The 14,269-nt window shown below is 39.7% G+C and overlaps 1 protein-coding gene across 5 annotated transcripts in view; it reads left to right on the top strand.

Moving 5' to 3' along the window:
- SUPT3H (SPT3 homolog, SAGA and STAGA complex component) overlaps positions 1–10,316 on the top strand; it is a 255,319-nt gene extending 245,003 nt beyond the window's left edge. For 4 of the 5 annotated variants that reach the window (XM_074536525.1, XM_074536527.1, XM_074536528.1 and 1 more), the window contains exon 12: positions 8,530–10,316. In XM_074536525.1, coding sequence (XP_074392626.1) covers positions 8,530–8,574 — 45 coding nt within the window. In that variant the 3' untranslated portion in view covers positions 8,575–10,316. The remainder of the gene's footprint in view (positions 1–8,529) is intronic. The other variant, XM_005490363.4, reaches the window with a different exon arrangement.
- The last annotated feature ends 3,953 nt before the right edge of the window (positions 10,317–14,269 follow it).

Genomic DNA, 14,269 nt, shown 5'->3' with positions numbered 1-14,269 from the left:
ACAGACCTGAGCTGTTGGTTGGGCTCTTGTTTCCCCACTGAAATGCTCTGTTGAATCAGAGAGAGCAGGGGCGCTGTGCCCTCTGCAGAGAGCGTTTGCAAGATGGTTTCAGGAGGTGGGGAAGAAGTGTGTTGCAAAATGTCATTAGATGCTTCTTTTTGTTACAATTTCAACAGTTTTAAGGGGAAAATGTAGATGAACTCTGTTGGTTTGCCCAAATAATTTAATTTCAATGTAATGCCCACTCCTCCTATGCAATAGCTGCCAAATTCAGCATCCTTTTCTATACATCTAGTATTTTAGCCATTACAATGGAAGATAAAATGCAATGAAGATAATAATTACGGCATAGTATACAATTCAAAGTGTTGTGCATTAGCTCTGTAATCAAGCAATCCTCAAAAAAAGATTTTTAGTGAGTGATAGTATTTCTGTTTCAAAGGCAGGGGAAATGGAAGCTCAGAGGCACTAAGTGGTTTGTCTGAGGCCACACAGCAAGTAAGTGTCAGAGCTGGGAGCAGAGCCAGCCCTGGCTCCTGCCCTTGTACTCAGACTGTACCACACCATATTGTTTCCAAATAAATTTGCTCTTTAGCTCCTATGCTGAGGTCATGAGCAGTGGTGACACAGAGGGGGAATTTAACCTCTTCTGTAACTTCCTACAGAAAAAACCCTGAGCTTCTACAGCAGTAGAAGTGAACCTTAAAAGATCAAATAAAGTCATCCTTGGAGACAGGGAGCCATCCAGGTTGGTTGGTGCTGAATTGCTCTCAGGCTGAATGAGTTTTTATTGTTAGTGGTATATTTTCACATGGGAGTGCTGTGACTGTGCAGTGCCCTGAGTCATAAACCAGAGGTTTCAGTGTCCAGTCATACCTGAAGTCTCAAGATTCCAGTTTTAATTTAATTCTCAGACATAATAAAGTTCCCTGTGTACATTATTGTTGCCATGCAGCTAAAGCAGCGAGTTGAGGCACATCAGGAAAGGAGAGTTTGACCCTTGAGCAACTCCAAGTGTTTTGACCAGTTTGACGTGAGGCAGTAAAAGTACAAGTGAACTAATTGCACTGCTCATGAGGAGATCTGGGACTCTCAGGAGCCACTGCATTTGCAGTGGGTGAGGGGATTGAGCTCTCATAATTATGCTGGATTCCAACAGGTCATATCCACTGAGGTCTGGTGCCTCGTGGAGACCTGCTGTGTGCTTTTCCAGCAGTGTGTCCTGGGCATACAGTTAGGACAATAGTCCTGGGCTACTAGACCCACAGCAAGAGGAACTTGCTGGATTTCAACTTTCTCCACAGGAGAAGCAGCTGATGCTGTCCAGGGAAGAGGGGTGATGGAGCCCTGCTACAGGTTGTGCAGCCTGGGAATTCCTCTCCCTGACTGTGAGTGGAGAGCAGTGTGTGGTTGAAGCAGAGCTCAGAACAGAAATTTCTATCAGTGAGCAAAGCAGCATCGCCTTTCCTCTGACAATTAAAAAGGGTTTCTTGCTCTCAGACAAATGCAGCCCATTAAAGCTGGTGGCAGTGATGGGAAAGACTTTGTGAAAATATGTTTGTTTTGCAAAGCTGGCTGCCAAGTATTGTTTTATAGTTCCGGTTTTTCCTTCTTTCTCCACTGTTTACAGTACCCTCTGAGAGACTTAAAATGATCCCTCTCTCCCCACCAATTTTGTTCTTTTTTCTCTTGGCAGACATTGGTACCCCACTCCCACACCCCAGTTCTTGCTGCAACAGAAGCCATGATCCTTTTGCCTTGTTTTTCTTTTTTACAATACCAGTCCTGCCCTGAGAGCAGCATTTTCTCGGTAACTGCAGCATTGCAGTTTTGGCCAAATTTACTGGAGGACAGCAATACAAGCCCTACATTTTGTTCTCCAACCACTGGTGGTACTGCACAGGGTGTCTGAGAAATTAATCCGGTCCTTTTTTCCAGTAATCCTACATTTCCATCAGCCTTGAGAATCTAATTTATCCCAGAAGCAGAAAACAGCAATAAAAAGTTGGGTAGTTGAGATCTAGACTATGTTCTTTAACAGACTTGGATGATATGTCCTGGATATGTCCCATTTCTGTACACAGCAGTCCAGTGTTACAAAATTATTTTAAAAGTTTATGCCACTGGCAGATAAAAGGTCAACCAAAGCCCAGACCTGACTTTTCTGGGAAGCACTTTGTTGATGGTTGGTTTATTGGAGTAGTGCTTTCATCAATTTATGATGTTCATTGGCATTTACATGAAGTGTTCTTGTGATCTCCGACCCCTTCCTGAGGCAGGGACTCTTGGCATGGACACTGCTGCTGTCCCTGGTGTGTCACCAGGCTGAGGACTCAGGGAACAGACCAAGGAATGCAGCTGTTGGTGTTTCTCACACCTGGTACAGTGAAAGCTGAGGGACAGGTAGGCTCAAGGCAAGAACAGAAGTGAAGACATCATCTGGTCACTCCGACCATTCTGACAAAGGAAGATGAAGCAATGACTTTGCTGCAGAAGGAGATAACAGAGGACATTACTAGTGTAAGAAGAATAATCAGAATAATGTGTTTCTAAAGGGGACCAGGACAAAGGGATCAGAGTGGAAAATTTTGTTTGAATGTAGTGACCTATAAATACTGGTAAACTGGTGTCATAAACTGGGTCTGCTTTGCTGGCATAAGCGGAGTCCATGTCACTCAACCCTCACAAATGGTTTCCCACAAATGGGATCTAGTGAAGCACCAATGTGGTTGTGCTTCCAGGGGGACTGTTATGGTGTGGATAAATGGATGCTGTAGCTCTCAGCACATAGGTCTGGCTTCATCATAAATGAAATCCATGAGATTTCATGGTGACAGCAGGGCAGATCAGCCAGAGCATCACACAAGTAAGTCTGTAATGTGCTAAACCTGGGTGTCCATTGATACATATTTGGGGTGTGTTATTCATTACTGACCATGTACAAGATATTGCTTATATAACACGCTCCTTCATCCTTTGAATTATATCAGATGTTGGTGCTTTGGCTTCTGATTAAAGAAATTAGAGCCTTCACTGCTATTGTTCTAAATTGGAGGGAGAATTATCCATTATATTTCTTTTGTAACATGGATGCACTTTTGATAAAGAGACTTTATATCCACACAAATTTATTTAAACTTAAACAGAAACAATTCATTCTAAACAACACAGGGATTTTCTTTTTCAAACAATGTTGCTTATACTTTGCCTCTTAAACTAATTATTATTTTAATCTCTAAATAAGTTGACACTTTGCATGTGGTCTGTCTCTTCAGGCTGGGATAAATTAGAGGAGCAACCTTTTAATCATAGGCGTTTTAATCTGAATGTTTTTATGTACAAAGAGTTATGAATCTGTCCAGGGTGACCTGTTTGATATTATGGCAAGCTAATGAAATTTCAAAGTTAACATTTCCCAAATAAAATGGAAAGAAGAGACAGGGAGAAATGGAGCAGATTCAAAATTAGAGAATATTGGTAGTTTATGGGTTCCAGGTTATTTGGAATGGAATGAAAGTTGATGCTACATCCTTTTTTCCATCCTGCCAGCCAGTGTCTGATCCAAGAATGTCTCTTATTTAAAGAGCAGGGCTCCCTCCACTGTTCTTAAATAAAGGCTCCCACTGTCTGAGATCCAACTCTCCCCAGGTTTCACAGTAACATTGTAAGGCTGCATGAAGAGAATTATTTAATGGAAAGAAGTTTTGCATATGATTCCCTTATCACAAACCTGCTCAAGTCATATGGTTTGATTTACATTTATGCAAATGTCAGAGAATAGAGTAAAATTACCCAAGGCAGAAAGGACTGTGGCATGTCCCAAACAAGATGTGCCTATTTGCATTTATGTTTGCTAATGAAGTTCAGCCAGGGCTTGCTCTTTGATTTGGGTGTCTCTGTCTGCCATTCCATTTTATGCACTGTAATTAAACCACTTGCCCACACACATACAAGGAGGACACCAAGAAAGGAGACTTCAAGTTTTATAAATGCTGTTCTGTAACTCTCTTACACAGGGCTTATAATTCAGGATTTAACATCTCTAAGTGGTACAACAGGCCTGCAGTGTGACATTGTGCGTAACTTTAATGCAAGGAGAACTGCAGACTTAAACCAATGTAGGATTTGGCCCAATAAACTTTGGTGTCTCCGGTGCCTGCTGGAGATGTTTTACCCCAGACTTTCCAGATTTTATTCCAAATAAAAATTAAGCCTCAGCCCACTCAAAAATCACAGCTGTTTCTTTCTCCTGCCAAAATTATTCTTTCTCATCATGCTACAGCTGTGAAATCATGCACTAGTGTAAATTGTTAACTGGAAACCATTTCTAGCTGAGGTGCCTATTCAGAAGTCTTGGTATTCTACTCTGCTCTGATCTCTCATTGAGGAGCACTCACACATCTTCATGTTTGGCTGGGACTTGTTTCTGCAAATCATAGAATCACAGGCTGGTGTGGTTTGGAAGGGACCTTAAATATCATCCAGTTTCCACCCCCTACCATGGTCAGGGACACCTTCCACTGTCCCAGATTGCTCCAAGCCACATCCACCCTGGCCTTGGACACTTCCAGGGATGGAGCAACCACTACATCAGTAGTGGTTGGATGGTGGGCAACCTGTGCCAGGGCCTCACTACCCTCACAGGGAACAATGTCTTCCTAATATCCAATCTAAACTTAATCTCTTTCAGTTTAAAGCAATCCTCCTAGTCCTAAATTGCTAATAAACACAATTATCTGTCCCTTAAATTGTCCTATGAACTCTTCAGTAAGCTGTCCCATTTCATGAGACCTACTGTGAAGACAGGAATTTTGCTTCCCTTTTCTTGGAGTGGTTCTTTTTGGTCCTTCATAATGACACTACAGGACTACCACTACAGGAGAGAAATGGGACCAAAAACAGAGTAGAAAATGAATGATTTTTCATGAAATTTGAGGATTTGCTTTGCCAAGTTCCCTTGTTCCATGCTGGCTTTTTAAGCTGTTAGTTTTTCCTTCTTTCACCAAACTAAGGGCAAAGCAAGATGTTGCTTTTAGGCAACTGACAGCAGTGAACACTGTCCATCTTTTCTTGCTTCATTGTGCCTCCTTTCAGATTGCTGGAAAAAAGTCTGCCTTCATTGATTAAATAATGGTAGTGTTGCCAGAGAGATCCGGTGTTAGAATCCAAAGTGCTTTGACAACTTGAAGGAGCAACATTTCCATGGGACCATTCCTATATAGAGGATGCCTGAGCAGGTTCTTGGGGTAGAATTGTAGAATGATTTGGGTTAGAAGAGGTGTTAAAGATCTGCCATGGGCAGGGATGGACCCGCTACGTCAGGGTAGGAGTGGGAAGTGAGGACCAAGAAGCAAAATCATCACAAGTCTGCCCTAAATAGGAGCAGGTGGTAAGAGAGGTCTGGACAAGATGAAGGTCTTGTTTCTGCTTTCACATTGACACAGCCTGTGCAGCCTCTGGCTCTGGTTGGCAGCAATCTGTCCTTCTACCTTCAAGGAGTTCAGAGAAAAGGAAGAAAAATCTTGTCATGTGATATCAAGGAGCAGGAAGAGTTTCTGTGAGAGTTAGATTAGCCAAATAAAGTCAGATCAACTTTTCAGGGCATGGAAGCCATTCTGGGAAGGCAAACTGTTTAATTTGTGCCAGGTTAGGTGATTCCCCACGTCTGAAAGTTGGTCACTTGACCACTTCTGCGCATATTGGGCACAGCAAGAGTCTTAAAGAACTTCAACCACAGCATGAAAAGTCAAAGCACAGCCTGATAGTAAATTTTAAGAGAGAACACACAGAAAATTTGGATGCAGTACACACTTTTCCAAAAAGAGCTCCAGGAGGAACCATGGGCTTATGTTGTCTCTTTACAGCAAGACATATCCAGCAAAATGGATACAGCTATTTTAATCCCACATCAAGAGCCTGCATCATCCTCTATCTGTAATTCTGAGCCAAATAATCATATTTTTAAAAAAATTAAATGTGGATGCTGCCAAAGTGGCATAAAGCACCCAGAAGTGTCATCCAAACCCTCTAAATTATCTCCAACCACATTAAATGTCTGCCACATACATCTAAACTCTTGCAGGGGCACATGCACATGTGAGTTTTATGAAAAACATCTTGCTGTTTCTCTTCATGATTGTTGGCATGTAAAGATCGGTCTTTCAGTATCACAAATTCAGCTGTATAGATCTTAAAGATATCTGGTATAACTCAGAAAGATGGGATGTCTGTAAAATATTTTTGCTCTGCATAAAAGCATTTTGGAGGTTAACCTTTATTATCTAGTAGTGTATCAAAATGAGAACGAGGTGTTATCTTGTTATGGAATGGGATGAATCAAACTCCCTCCTGAAATACTGATTTTCAAATCACTTGCCTTTATGCTGAAGTTGAAGGTATGAATGGTTTCTGGGTAAAATGGTTCAATTTATGGCTAAATTCCATAATGAAACATACATATATCAGAATCACTTTGTCTGGCTTGGGAAGGAAAAAATGTGTTGTTTTCATTATTGCTGAACTTCATAATGGCTTCAGGAATTTTTTTTGGTCGTTTCCAAAGAAAGTGAACTTCAGGCAGAGATTAAAGCAGAGGAAATTTCAGCCCAAGGGCAAATGTTTCAGAAAGTTTAAAGTATGTGAAAGGGGGAGTGAAGTAGGAAATAGTTTTCAATCCTAACTATAGCCACACTTGTTATAATATATCACTAAATATCGACCAGTGGGTGTGCCCAACTCTCCAAAGGTGTTATCCTGCCTGCCATGAACTGGCTTCTGAAATGACCTTTGCAGGGATGTAACTGGCTGTACAACACTGCCCATGTTGGAAAATGTTAAACTTCATTCTTTCCCAGGTGAACCCAGCCAAGCCCAAGTTTGCTTCACAACAAAAATTCCTTTCACAAAATTCAGTCTTTTATCTTTGATGTAGCTCCAGGTTTGTACTCAGAATCATTTGTCTCCAAGCAAACTGCACAGTAGTCCTGAATGTTTTGTTTATGTGTTAAAGGTTGTCACTTGGGTTATAAAGCCCTGTGAAACTATTGGGGTCAAGCAGCTAAAAACATTGCTTTTGCATTGACTTCCAAATGCCAGCCATAATGGTTTGGGCAGGCTGGACATCCAAACTGCCTTGGACTTTCTGCTTGTGGTTGTGGGAATACGTTGGATCCTTTCAAAATTATTGGCTAGTCTGTCTTGGGCATTTCATGTTTGGGTATAGAGTCTTTGGATTTATTTTGTGTTTTGTTTGTGGTGATACTGTCATGTCTTGGCTGTATATCCCAGAGCTGATGTTCTGCTCTTTGACTTCGATGCCATATGCTGCCTGATCTCCAGACTGAAGTGTGGTGCTAATGTAAAGGATGCTGTAATGAACATCTTGTACATATTTCCTTTTGCATATTCACTGTCTGTAAAATGTCTCTCTGAATACATCCTTGCTGGTTTTGAAATGGTTTCTTTACAGTTCAGTATAAATGCTATTTATATCCAAAGTTGTTTGAGGTTATCCTTTACTCCTAATGTTACTGTAATTCTAGTTTAAGAGAGGAGAAATTGATCTGGCTGAAATTAATTAGGAAATTGGTAGAACCACTAAAAATGGTGGTTATATATGGCACTTCCTAAGTACTTTGACTGAAGAGGTACAAAATAAATCTGACGAAGCACTAACTGTAATGAAATAGATGAATACATTTTCATTTTTAAAACAGGATGGCTGCTGAAGGTGAACCAAATAAAGCAAAACTATTTAAATTCCTTTGCTTTCTAAAAGATATTGTTAATAGAAAAAAAATGTATTTTTTTAAACTGAGAATATCTCCTTACATTATAGGGGTTTTAGTGGCATTAAAAGGTATAGTTTCCTATATTGATTTGGAAAGAGCTGTTAAAAATGCATGAAAGATATTTTAGGGAAACAGTGTCACAGGATATTTTAAAATTATTTTCTCAAGTACCACTTAACTCTTGTGCTTCTTTACCATTGGAAACACATCATCCTAGGTTACAATATATGGAATATCTAATTATTTCCTACTAACTAGAGAGTCTTTAAGATTAGCTTGATTTGGAGTGTTGGGGATTATACTAGTGTCTGTTTATATAACTTTAGACTCAGACTATAAATTAAATTGGGAAAACTGTAATTATTCAATAATTTATATAGTATTCAGGCAGTTTAGAAATGTTTCTTGAACACAGTGAATAGAGAATACGTGCTTATAAAGGACAAATAGATTCAGCATAATGGTGTATTTTGGCCTCATCTATTTTGCAGGCAATTAACAAAGGAGGATGTTGCATTTTTGCCTATCTCTTGCTCTCCTGAAATAGGGTCACTAACCACTTGTTAACCACACTGATTTTTTAATAGACAAAGTGGTTGCTTATAGCTTCCCCACCAGAAATGTTCAGATTAAGCACACTATTAGATTGCAGCCAGAATAGCCTACAAGACAGGAAGAAAGCCCTGCCTTTCTCTCTGCCTCCTTCCCTTGTTTAAGCTGATGTGATAATTCACTGCAGATTTTCTCTTTCCCTGACAGAGTGCCTACCGCAGGAACGGGATGACTTTTCTCGCCTGCTGATGTGGATGTGGATGCAGCAACAGGAAAGACAGTGTTATATTAAGGTGATTTTCTTTTCCCCTCCATGGAAGGAAAAAAATACAAGCTCCAATGTCTCATGTACCAGTGAGTGGGCTGGTTTGTTGTGACTATCTGCTGGCTGTCTCTGTCTCTTTTTCCAGCCCCCTCAATCGTTATTCTTGTTTACTAGCTGGAACATTTAGCTAATTAATGGCAGGATGTTTGGGATAGGGTGTAGGTGGACAAGAATGCAGCTCAGACAATGCTGGAGTTTGCAGGGGACTTTCTGACTGCCATGTCATTTTTATTTAAGTGTCTGGAAGTCTGTATGTTCTCCAAAAAATGTTTTTTATAAAGCAGCATAGGGCAGGAAGAGGCCAGAGATAGACTGGATTGTGTTGGTCTATTAGGTTGTATAAAGGTTATGTAGTCTTCTTTGCAATTTTTACAAAAAGAAAAAATTTTTCCCTCTATTTTCTACTAATTCACACTTGTTTATCTCAAATAACATAAGTGTTCACAGAGTACAAGCCAATTTAATCCAGTGAGGTGATTTTGATGACAGGCATACCAAGTTTGGATGCAAATATACTCAGGAAAAGTTCAGATCAACTAAACTTCACCGGTGAGAGACTTGGTTTTTAGCAGGCCCAAAGATGACCTAAGTCACACCCAAATTTTCAATATTGGCATCTCCTAAGGTTTGAGCCATCATTGTGCAATATCAAAGAAAGCCTTTGCAGTGACTTGGCACTGGATTGGGCCCATATTTGGAAAAATACATTCTAAAGTGTTTCAATAACTGTGTCTGTCTCGGTGGTTGTAGGCAAAGGCTTAATGTTGTGTACTTGCTCAGCGTTTGCTGCAGGAAGCAGATGTTGTCCCTGTTGTGGACAAAGGCAGCGTTACTGTTGGATTTGGTTAAAGAAGAAACCAGATCTTTTTGCCTTTTTTTTTTAATATATTTTAGCTAACGTTGTTTGTTTTCAAGATTTTTTTTTTTTTTTTTTTGTAAATCTCAGTCCCTGCCTCTATGCTTGTTCCCATCCCTTTGCTACTCCAGCCTTTGCTGGCCTCACAAACACATTCATTTCTTCCCATGAAAACTGTACAAATATAGAGCTAACCACGATGATGCTTGAGCAGAGAAAAGGGCTCCTGCTTCAGCCTGTCACCAGGATCTGCTGGCACATCCTGCTGGTGTCCCTGTGGTACCCACAGCTCTGGGGTCCTCTTCAGCTGCCCAGAGCTCAGGCTTGGCATCCAGGTTGTGCCTCAAGTTAATACAGAACACTCAAGGGATCAAGAGAACAGCAAAATATTTTATATAGTGCAGCCATCCTCCTCCTTTGGTCTTAGTATGTGAGGTCTTAATTTTCACTCCTGCTCTGTGCTCTTATGGTGATTTGTAGGGGGTTTTGATGTCCTGCTCTCCTGGACCTGCTTGCAAAAACTTTAAATATATGTATATTTTTTAAATAATTGGAAAAAATGTCTCTTTGCCACCAAAATATTGTAAAAGTGAACGTCGTATGTCCAATATTGCTGCCGTTCATAAATGGCTTTTTTCTTCTATCTGCTTACGCTTTTGTTTTCTGGAAATTTTCTGTGTGTATAGGACTAAAAGCAATGTGTAAAATGTATTAAATGAGGGAAAGGGGAAGTTTTCTGATGTTCCATTTGTGCTTTTTGAAATATATGATTAAACTTTTCTTTTTATCATCACTCTTTATTTTTGTTGGCATCCTTAATCATGGAAAATTATATGCTCGCTGTAAACCTCCAGACTTTTTTAAAAGGACACCAGCATTTATTGTATTTAGTTTCGATCTGCAGGGATACAGGCAGAAGAAACCATTTCAGGCACTGGGTACTGGAATCAAAATTCCTTCTGTTGCTGTCTCTCTCCCAGATTTTACATTTTAAAATATGCATAAGCAGGAAAAATACTGGCACTTATATTTTACTGGTCTCCTTAAAGTCCCAGAGAATGAAGACTCAACATACATTTCTCTCAGAAATATGACAGATCATGTTTTTGTTGGTCTGCTGTGTGTTTGTCTATCTTGAACAGCCTGACAGGCAATTATTTATAAAATCTGGGTTTGCCCAGTAAACCCATATAAAAACCTTTCACTTCTCTGCACAAGTCAGGGAGCTGAATTTAGAGTCAAACAAGGTATGTTATGTCTCCCTATCTTGGTTTAACCCAGTTTATTCTTATTTTGGGATGTAATCACTTTTTTTCTCATCTTCAGAGTTTTCCTTCACTCTGTTTAAAACACAAATGCAACCAGTAATGCTTGTGTTGCACTTGGAGTGTGTCTTAACTCCACTTCCTATGCTGCAGAAACAGAGATGTATGCTTAGGCTGGTACTACACATTTTATTATATATATAAAATTCAGCTTGAGATTCAGTTAATGGCTGCATAAGAATAATAGCCTTACACATCTGTAATTTCAACTTGCAGATCATTTCTATTCTTAGCCAGGATTTAGAGGTACTGAATCAGATTGTGTTGATTATTTCACGTTAGTTTTCTGAAGAAGGGAAACTTCAGTTTCAATAGGAATATGACTGTATATCATATAAGGAAGTGTGACTTTTGCTGTCAGCTCAGTGCCTGCCTTGTTCTGTGGTTATACTACCTGGTTTTTCAGTTTTTCTTCCAGCCCTCCACAAAACAGGGATAATAACTCAGCTTAAAATTTGTCAGAGGTGAGGGAGCCACAACACAAATTTCTAGTTGAGCTTCGTCTCATTTCCAGGTCCATTGACTGTCAGTCTTTCCTCTGAGAAAATCAAATGCTTTAAAAGACTTTTGTCTTTGTCTGGAAATGGGAAGAAGCTGACAGTGCTCCAGATGTTTCTCCAGAGACACTCAGGACCCTCCAAAATGTGCCCCCCCTGGTTTTTCAGGGCACCTTTCTCTTTGTCAAGTGTCCATCTCACTGAGGGGGGAAATACAAAAAATGTGTTTTGGCATTCCTTGGGTGTGGATGAACCTTTGTGTTGCATTAAGGTTCTGCCATCAGGCATGTGTAGATCTCATAAAATGGTTTATAGTGTCCCGTCCAGCTCATAGAGAATGTTTCAATGGTACATAAACACTTGTAATCATAAATTCAGAATAAATAGATAATGACATTAGTCACAAGTCCAGCTCTAACTGAAACTATAACAGTTACAGGGTTGGGGGTGTTCTTGCCTGAATGAATCATCTTGTCCAAAGTTGGGCTTTTTATACCTCTACTTTTTATACCTCTGCTATATATCTACCCCAGGCAGCAGTGCAGCCAGGGAAATGCAGTGGGGGCATGCATTAAATCCAGGTTTATTCAGAGGGCATGAAGCCAGCACAAAGCAGCAAAGCCATCCCTGAAGGAATTGAATGTAAATTTGATGGTTTAAATAAGGCCAGATGCCTCAAAAATTATTTTGAAAGATGTATCTTTAATGTAGCTCAACTTTTTTCTTTTTTTTTTCTTGAGATAATGATGTTGCCCTTACAAAATAATAAGAAAAAGTAGTTCTCATCTCTTGTGGGGAGACAAAAATCAGATACTTTGGTTTCTATAAATCACCGAAATCTTGGCAACTACTGAAACAAAGTTTTAGAAGGCAGATGGCTGAAAATTTGAAAGAAATCTTCATATTTTAGTGTTAAAAGCTTTTCAACTGTCTAGAGAGTGCTCTGAGACACTACATTGATAGTCATTCTCAATAATCAAGCTCCACTATACTTATATACTATTTTTCTTAAACAAGATAAATTAGTAGTGAGAGATGGAAAGATAAATAAGGAAAATAAAGAACTAAAATTATAATAATATGGTTTCATTTTACATTTTATAGCTCTCTTCAATATTTCTGATTGATAATTCATCTTAATTCCTATTGGACAAAAATATTGGCACAAGAATCTTATATTAATGTGTATTTCTGGACTTGTCTTCATCCAGATGCTTTGCAAATTTTTCTTACTGATTTGGTGAATATGTGATCTGTCAATCTTTGGTTCTCATATGACTTTGATTATTGTAATATCTGAGTGCCTCACAGGTTTCCATGTATTTATGTCTACATCACATCTTTAAAATAATGTGTTGTTAGCTCCATTTCTTCTGGGGAAAGGCTTAGTGATGGGCCACATGTTGGGAAACCTGGAATGGTTCAGAAACCTGGATTTCTCAAATCTGATATATAAGATTTAAAATGCTAAAATAATGTTGCTTTCAGTTCTGAAATATCTCCCCTCTGCAGTGAAAGCAGTAGGTGTGTCAGAGAGCACATAACCCAGCAGGCTGAGGGAGAAAGGGACAAAGATCCAACTGGATCCATGAGAGGAACCAGACACAGAAAAATGCAACCACTCAATCTGGATCCAATCCAGGGTTCAAGACACTGAAAACTTCTGGCTGAGATGTGCCATGGGCACATGGTGACCCCCTACTCAAATACAGAAGTTTTCACCATAACATGGACTATGGGACACCTTCCTTCCTCCAGACTATGCTGGACTTCTGAAATCACCATGAGGGACATATTATTACAGAAATCATGCTTTGGCAGTGCCAGAGCATTCTCACCTTCATCTCCTCCCAACCTGCCTTTGCAGAGTGCATCAGAGCACAAAGAAATGAGAGGAGAAACACAATTAAGAAACATAAATGCCCTCTTTTAAATGGGACAGCAGCTGATGGGTGTTGACAAAGATAAAGTAAAATGCTAATTTTTAGTAGATTAACTGTGTCTGAACCCCATAAAATGCCACTGAAGTGTGGTGGCTGATCCTCATTCTGTAACCAGACCTGGGAAGAAGAGAAGGTGCAAGATATCAGATGCTGTAGTGAGATTCAGATAGTCAGCAGTCAATAACTGGCTCAAACCAGTTCTGTTTACCTCTCATTTCCATAAGTATTTAATTAATCTACAAAACAAAAAAACTCCAAAGAAACGATTGCCTCTCTTGTACTGACACGATTTCTTCAGATCTGCAAATGAAATGGCAGCAACTGCATGTCAAGCTGAGGTGAAAACAAATCTGAAACATCACTGCAGGAGGAGAAGGAAGGTGTTTAGAGGAGAGAGGTTCCATCTGAGCTTCCCCCTGAACTCCATTGCTCAGATCAGCAAGGGAGCCTAAATTTGCTGCTTGTGCACAAATTTTGTTGTAGCTTCAACTGAACAATTTTAGCAAACTAGACATGATCTGTCTAGTGTTCTCCATGTCAGCTTGCCCTTACTTTAATATAAAAAGAATTTACACTCTTCTGTTTTGGAATGGTATTACCATAGTCCTAAATTTTCACTACTCAGAAAGATTTTTGTGTAGACAAAACACTAATAAATGGAAAGAATTATTAAGGAATGCTTTGAGCACCTGGGAGAGGGTCTTTGACAGTCAGTTTCTCCATGGAAGGTGCTGCTTTTATTCATCTTCTCTGGGATGGTGGCAAAACTGATACACATGGCTCCTGTAGGGCTTAAACTTCCACAACAAACATTGAGCTCAACCTTGAGGTCTCTCTTAAACTCATGAGCATCCCACTTGTCTCCTCGCTGTGTAAATCAGGCACAGGCACAAGAGGGAAAACATGACAGATTCTTCCATTGGAAGATCAAGAACCACAACACTGAATATTCCAAGGTAAGGCAGAATAAAATAACCTTGG

Source organism: Zonotrichia albicollis, chromosome 3 (genome assembly GCF_047830755.1).
Source record: "Zonotrichia albicollis isolate bZonAlb1 chromosome 3, bZonAlb1.hap1, whole genome shotgun sequence".
NCBI lineage: Eukaryota > Metazoa > Chordata > Aves > Passeriformes > Passerellidae > Zonotrichia > Zonotrichia albicollis.
Note: the sequence above shows the minus strand (reverse complement) of the source record. Positions and strands in the feature narration are given on the sequence as shown.